Raw genomic sequence first — 7006 nt, 5'->3', positions numbered from 1 at the left:
TACATCTCTTGCTTGGTATACATGTCCCGCATTCCGTTGATGAACCTCTGGATTTTTACTCTTTCGAGGTGCTCACCATATGTATTTCCAATTGCCAAATGAGCCAACCTTTCAATCTCGGAGGCGAATTCCTGTAGAGTCTCGTTGGATTTCCGGAAGCGATTCTCCAGCTCCATCTGGTAAATCTGTATCCTGTGCTCGCTACCATAACGTCTTTCCACTGCACCCATTAACGCATCGTAACTGTTCCTTTCACAATCAGGAATAGTCTGCAAGATTTCCGCTGCAGGTCCTTTTAATGCAACGAACAATGCAGCGGCGGTGCAGCAGAGCGTTCTTCGGATTAGCTGGACGATTCAACTGCAAACCCCGGAGACGATCTTCAAGCTCATCCACCTTAGCTTCGACTTTGTCCTGTTTTTCCTTAATAAGCGCTTCGATCTTATCTTGTCGTTCCTCGATTTTATCCTGTCTCTCCCTGAGTTCCGCGTTATCTTTGAATAAATTCAACATGTACGTTTTTTGTGCTTCCAGCTGCGATGACAAGCGTGTTTCCTGCATTTGCAGCTGGGATGAAATCTGTGATGACATCTGTGACATGGCAGCCAATAACGTGTTCATGTCCATAGCTGTTGATGACGAAGGAGCCTTTTTCTGTTCTTCAAACCTCCCGGATGTCTGATGCACATCCATCGATGAACATGCAGCCTCATCCTTCTGTTCGTCCTTTGCGGATGTATCGTCGGGTTTACCCTGGAAGTCGTATTTGTCCAAGTCGATGCCTTCTGCTTCCATAGCCTCTCGCAGCCGTGATAGTAACTCCACTTTTCTTCCTGAGGTTGCTAAATTTCGCTTCTCCAACTCCTGTTTGAGTTCCTCGATCTTTAGGTCTTGAATTTTTGCCATTTTCCAAAGGGATTTCCCAAATCGCTCGGTTCGTATCGCTGGATTGTTAAATAAATGCTAACGATGACCAAATTGTAGTACAATTAACTTTATTGTACAACAAACAATTTACAATACTTACTATTTGCCCACCATTGCACCAATCTTCGCCGACCGTTGCACTCTCAGAATAAGAGTGCATTGAGATGCTAGAAAGTGCACCTCCTTCACCAAGCACCAATCCTTCCGGAAGTACTCCAACGTCGCCATGTGTCGAAATTTCCGTCACGTCTACAGCGTCCACCGTGAGCTGAGAACCTAAAATAAAAAGAAACAATTTTCTATCAAAAGTTTAAAAAAATTTGATAAGTTAGAAGTAGATAAAAAAAAGAGACAGCGTGCTTACTGTTGTATATATAATTAAATATTTATTTTCTTTATTGTATAGTTTCAGGCAGGCTCTTCCTAAACTATGATTTGTCAATGTTATTTTGGCTTATTAACATTTCGTTTTTAATATTGTTATTGAGTTTTTTTAATCGTGGTGTTTATTAGAAAAAATGGAAAAAAGCAGTAGAAGTTATCCCAGCTATTTCGGGGATCACCACATCTCCTCGCAAAGTCAGAAGCATTAACCAAGGCACAGTCATACCCCGTAAACTCTTAACAAAGACTTAGTTTAGGAAGAGCGCGCCTGAAACTATACAATAAAACAAAACGAATGTATCGAATTGACAACTGAAACCACGCTGTCAAGTTTAAAAAGAAGCAAATCAGCTGCACTTGATAGTAGTAGGTTGAAGAACTTAGGGTTTACACCGGACAATACTGTCATGGCAATAGCAATACATGCACACTTTTTCACTAATACATGCATACTTTTCCAATTGTCTGAATCACTGTCTTGATTATTTTCAAGACAGTAAATCGGACAATGATTTGACGTATGCAGACAATAATTTTGACGTCTGGTGCAAGATAGAAGAGAAATTCATAACAAAAGAATTAAAATACCACAAGAGACGCTGATGTGTATGTAACTTTGTCTCTTCTTTATTATTTTTTAGTTTTTAGCTTAAATAGCACGCGCGAAATGCGTATTTCTGCACCTTATAATTCAACGTTTACGTTCGACATTTTGCTCAAAATGAATTGTCTTAATTATTGTCAGGACGCCTACGCTACGGAGACAATTATCAGCGTTTTTTACAACTAATACGTATTTGTTTATTGTCTTGACAGCATTGTCTAATGTAAACGCGCCGTAAAGAAATGAATTAGCAACAAGAGTTTACGGGGTGTGCTCAGTGGTTAACGCTTCGGACTTTGCACATTGATGACGCGGGTTCGATCCCTGCTGAAGTCTAGAAAAAAGAAGTCTGATGAGGAGATGTCGTGATCACCGAAATAGCTGCTATAACTTCTAAGTACTGCTTAGACTTTGTTGCTTTGTCCATTTTTCCTAATAAACATAATCGTGGTACAAAGCTCAATAACAATATTAAAAATGAAACGTTAACTACCCACAATAACATTGACAAATCATATTTTAAGAAGAGCCTGCCTGAAACTGTACAATAAAGAAAATAAATGTATAGAATTGACAACAAAACCACGCTTTCAAGTTTGAATAGCGACAAATCAGCTGCACTTGACAGTAGTCGATTGAAAAAGCAAATGAATTAGCAACAAGAGTTTACGGGGTGTGCATAGCTCAGTGGTTCACGCTTCTGACTTTGCTCATTGATGACGCGGGTTCGAGCCCTGCTGAAGTCTAGAAAAAAGAAGTCTGCTGAGGAGATGTGGTGATCTCCGAAATAGCTGCTACAACTTCTAAGTACTGTTTAGACTTTGTTGCTTTGTCCATTTTTCCTAATAAACATAATCGTGGAACAAAGCTCAATAACAATATTAAAAATGAAACGTTAACTACCCACAATAACATTGACAAATCATAGTTTAAGAAGAGCCTGCCTGAAACTGTACAATAAAGAAAATAAATGTATAGAATTGACAACAAAACCACGCTTTCAAGTTTGAATAGCGACAAATCAGCTGCACTTGACAGTAGTCGATTGAAAAAGCAAATGAATTAGCAACAAGAGTTTACGGGGTGTGCATAGCTCAGTGGTTCACGCTTCTGACTTTGCTCATTGATGACGCGGGTTCGAGCCCTGCTGAAGTCTAGAAAAAAGAAGTCTGCTGAGGAGATGTGGTGATCTCCGAAATAGCTGCTACAACTTCTAAGTACTGTTTAGACTTTGTTGCTTTGTCCATTTTTCCTAATAAACATAATCGTGGAACAAAGCTCAATAACAATATTAAAAATGAAACGTTAACTAGCCACAATAACATTGACAAATCATAGTTTAAGAAGAGCCTGCCTGAAACTGTACAAAAAAGAAAATAAATTGACAACAAAACCACGCTGTCAAGTTTGAATAGCGACAAATCAGCTGCACTTGATAGTGGTAGATTGAAAAAGGAAATGAATTAGCAACAAGAGTTTACGGGGTGTGCATAGCTCAGTGGTTAACGCTTCGGACTTTGCGATTTAACTTGTTTATAAACATGTTTTGTTCATGTAACTGGTTCAAACCCATTTAACATGTTTAACTCGTCAATTTGAACTTAGTATTATGTTGCTAACACGTTGCAATTTCTGTTGCTTTTGTGCGCTTGTTTGCGCACTTCCATTTCCCTGCACATTATGATTTTGCCAACTCATGCTGTTTTTTCTCATTTGTGCATTTCCATAATTTATTTGCTTATTTTGTACTTGTAATGACTAGGGAAGGCAAAAATATGCAAATGCATATCGCGTATGCAAATGCCTATCGCATATGCAAATGCATATCGCATATGCAAATGCATATTATGACACAAAATACATATTTTGGCGAAAATGCATAAAATAGCACATAAATGATTATTTTGGTAATAAGTTAATTAATTTTCGCATAATTTCATGTAACAATACCTTTGCAGAGATAGCCAGGGTTTCCGACGAGGTTTGTTTAATTGACAAAAAGAAAAGGCTTACAAACAATGGAAAGTTCTGTTATTTTCTAGTAAATAATTTTAATATACTCGTAAAAATATTTCGACTGCTGTTTTCCAATAGTGAAGTTGAAAAACTCAATGAACATTTTTCGTTTTTAGCGAAAGCTGTTTAACTGTATAGTAAATAATTTTAATATACTCATAAAAATATTTCGACTGTTGTTTTCCAATAGTGAAGTTTCGCTCTAAACCGGTTTTGGTAGTTGAAAAATTCAATGAAAATTCTTCGTCTAATCAGCGTAATTTATTCTACATCTACTGTAACTGCAACAACAACAAAAATGTTTGGTGGGAAGCAACACTTCAATACAATGTTGCAATATTTTCACCTGGAGAATTGTTATCTTTTAAAATGTGTCCATCAAAGTCTTGGCACGTAGAGCGTTCATTTTCAATACATATATGTATGTATGTACAAAAACTTTTATTGCGATAATCGGAAAAATTTTCGTTATATGTATACATTTTTGGGGCATATATCAAACATATTTTTAATATTTTGGAGTCATTTAAATCATCATATAATTAAGTTTTTTGTGCATATTTTTGTCTTCCCTAGTAATGACGGATATGTTTCCCTATTCTTCTTATTAAGTTCTTTAGTAATGGCAGAGTTCGTGTCCTGAGTCATACATGTTTTGTTTATTAGAAACGTTAGTTTTTGATTGACCACGTTGTAGAAGTCTATCAAGGATTTCGATCCTTGTCTCAGCACACTTATCTTTTGTTCTATTATGTGTGATGGTCTTTTGTCGGCGAATGCAAAATCTAATCGACTTAGAATCGCATCAAGGTTTATAGCTGTACCATGTTTGGTGAGAATGTCGTTTGCTTCTTGCGTTATTTTGTTCCTTATGATTGTCAAAGAGGCAAGTACTTCCTACTTGCCCTCGTATACAATGACACAGAGTTGTTGGCTGCCTCACGCCAACTAACGTAATTATAAATTTTTCCTTTGCATTTTGGAACGGACTTTATTACGTCCAAAGTTTCGTCGCAAGTTATACTGGGTTCAATCGTTTCTTTTACGTATTCAATAACATTGTTTGATCTGTTCAAAGCCTCTAACTGAGTGTAATTAACCTCGTCCCTATTGGATGCGTTATTGATATCATTGTTTGTCATTGACATTATTGAAAATGTGCTTAATAAACTTTCCAGCTTTGTTGCAATTTCTTATATGATTTAAACTACATAAAATAAAAACAGTCTTACATAAATGGTGCTGCTCCTTATCTTGTTGGTGTTGATGATTTCTTCCAGCTGTGCCTTCTGTTGACAATCTCTTTACTGCTGCTGCTGATGTTATTGTTGATGATTTGCTATAGCTTTTATTAGCTACACATTCGTATATGCACATATGCGTGTCATAGAACAAAATTCAATTCAAATGAATTTTTTTTCTAAATCACAATTCAGCAACTTCAAGTCAACTTGTAAATTTAAGTCTTTCGGAAGAATTTTTAAACACGAGTTGTAGTGGGTTTTAATAAAATAATTTCATTTTAATAATTTGCCAGCAAACGGGGTGCAATGTGATGGTACATATGTGTATTAAATTCGCTTATAAAACGGAAACACGGGGCTTGTACAAAAACGTATACATAGAACGACGCATATACACACAGCGTTCACACAACACAACAGTTTTAGTGTTCAATCTGTTTTAAATATAAAAGAAAAACACACCATTAGCAATCCAAAGGCATTTATGCATCGTCAAGACTTAGTGAACGTTAAGCGGCAAGCGGTCGGCTCATCGCCAAGCACGGATAACGGACAGTAGTCACAAAAACAACAACTACGTTACAGGCGGCCGACTTATCGTCGTCCAACAAGCAGCGCAGTCAACTACAAAATACAATAGCTGCGCTCCATGCGGCCGACTTATCGTCGTTCAACTAGAACAACCACTCCATTGCAGGCGGCCGTCACTTTTCTAGCCTGCTACTTTACATCTTACCGTATTGCCTTTCGATCGCCGAATGATGACTTGTCTATGTTGCGTTTCTTCTTATAAGGGCTAACTATAATATGAATAAGCAAGCGTATGCAAACTTGCGAATACACATAAATCCTATTCTGAAACTATAATGTGCTTAACATCAAGTTTCGTCAAGTTTCGCCAAACGTCATTTGCTTAAGGAAAGAGCGAAACTGATCGCACCTTCCGTACGGAATCAGCTGTTTGTCCTCGTACGTATGTATGTACATATGTAACACATGCAGTGTTGCCGCATTGGCATTTGTTTACCGAAATTGGTAATTGTTTTCTTTATTTATCATATTTGGTAATTTTGTAACTTATTTTTTAACATGGTAACTTTTTCGATTCAGTCGTACATGTAACACAGGTCAAAAGAAGTTCTGGTTGCACATTAGGAAGTGGGCCATAAGCGTTTCCTTTTACAGAAACACCAAGTTATCCTGAAAGTTTCGCAAGGCAAATAGTTCTTCGGCGTTTCTAGGTTACTATAATTGTGTAATCTACAACAAACTGCTTGATAGTGGCTATTGTTATATATAATTAAATGTGGCAACACTGAACTCATGTAAGTAAAATATAGCCACCTAAAAGTCTACACTACGTTGCTTATGCATTTGACAGACTTTTCGTTCATTTTGTGACAGTCAGTTACGGCAGCTTATTCATATTATAGTTAGCTCTATAGTCTTAAAAATGAACATTGATACAAAGGTTAAGTTCAGAGTTGCAATTGAATGAGTTCATTTACATGATTGGTTATGAAAGTTAAAGTATGACAACTAGGTGTCGCTAATAACTTAAATCTATACTAGGGTGCTCGTTACAGAGTTTAATTTTAGTCACAATTTTGGCAGTTAATGCGCTCAAGCTTTTTGATTCAGTGTTTGTGGTTTTTATTTTGTTGTTTTCAGAAATTTAGTTTTTTTTAATTATTTTGTCCCCTCATGAGAATACTCGGTTATTCTTCACTTTGGGTATAAATTGTAGATTGTTTTGAGTCCTTTAAAATGTCAGAGTACACTTTGAGTAGTACACTTTTGTCGGTAGCGTTTGATCTTGTTTTGTTTTAAA

At 36.7% G+C, this 7006-nt stretch overlaps 1 protein-coding gene across 2 annotated transcripts; it reads right to left on the bottom strand.

Moving 5' to 3' along the window:
- Nucleotides 1-239: 239 nt before the first annotated feature.
- LOC108367031 (uncharacterized) lies at nt 240-6010 on the bottom strand. 2 transcript variants are annotated; one of them, XM_017621553.1, is made up of 4 exons: nt 5164-6010; nt 1198-1203; nt 1019-1167; nt 240-963 (listed from the first exon to the last, which is right to left on the bottom strand). In XM_017621553.1, the coding sequence occupies exons 1-4, from the start codon at nt 5306-5308 to the stop codon at nt 259-261; spliced, it is 1005 nt and encodes a 334-aa protein (XP_017477042.1). In that variant the 5' UTR covers nt 5309-6010; the 3' UTR covers nt 240-258. The 2 variants fall into 2 exon arrangements, with proteins under 2 accessions (XP_017477042.1, XP_017477041.1); XM_017621552.1 differs by having other exon boundaries at nt 1019-1203.
- Between the last annotated feature and the right edge of the window lie 996 nt (nt 6011-7006).

The sequence above is a fragment of the Rhagoletis zephyria genome, unplaced genomic scaffold, assembly GCF_001687245.7.
Source record: "Rhagoletis zephyria isolate East Lansing unplaced genomic scaffold, Rhagoletis_zephyria_1.1 Rzeph_scaffold_02507, whole genome shotgun sequence".
Taxonomy (NCBI): Eukaryota; Metazoa; Arthropoda; class Insecta; order Diptera; family Tephritidae; genus Rhagoletis; species Rhagoletis zephyria.
The sequence above is the reverse complement of the archived record's forward strand: the minus strand, read 5'-3'. Positions and strand labels throughout refer to the sequence as shown.

Excerpts from the sequence above, each read along its gene's own strand:
- LOC108367031 (XM_017621552.1), bottom strand. The coding sequence starts at position 5,308 with ATGTGCATATACGAATGTGTAGCTAATAAAAGCTATAGCAAATCATCA. Across the intron at positions 1,204-5,163 it reads TAAGGAGCAGCACCATTTAT|GTTCTCAGCTCACGGTGGAC; the intron begins GTAAGACTGTTT and ends TTTTTATTTTAG. Across the intron at positions 964-1,018 it reads GTGGGCAAATAGTAAGTATT|CATTTATTTAACAATCCAGC; the intron begins GTAAATTGTTTG and ends GGTCATCGTTAG.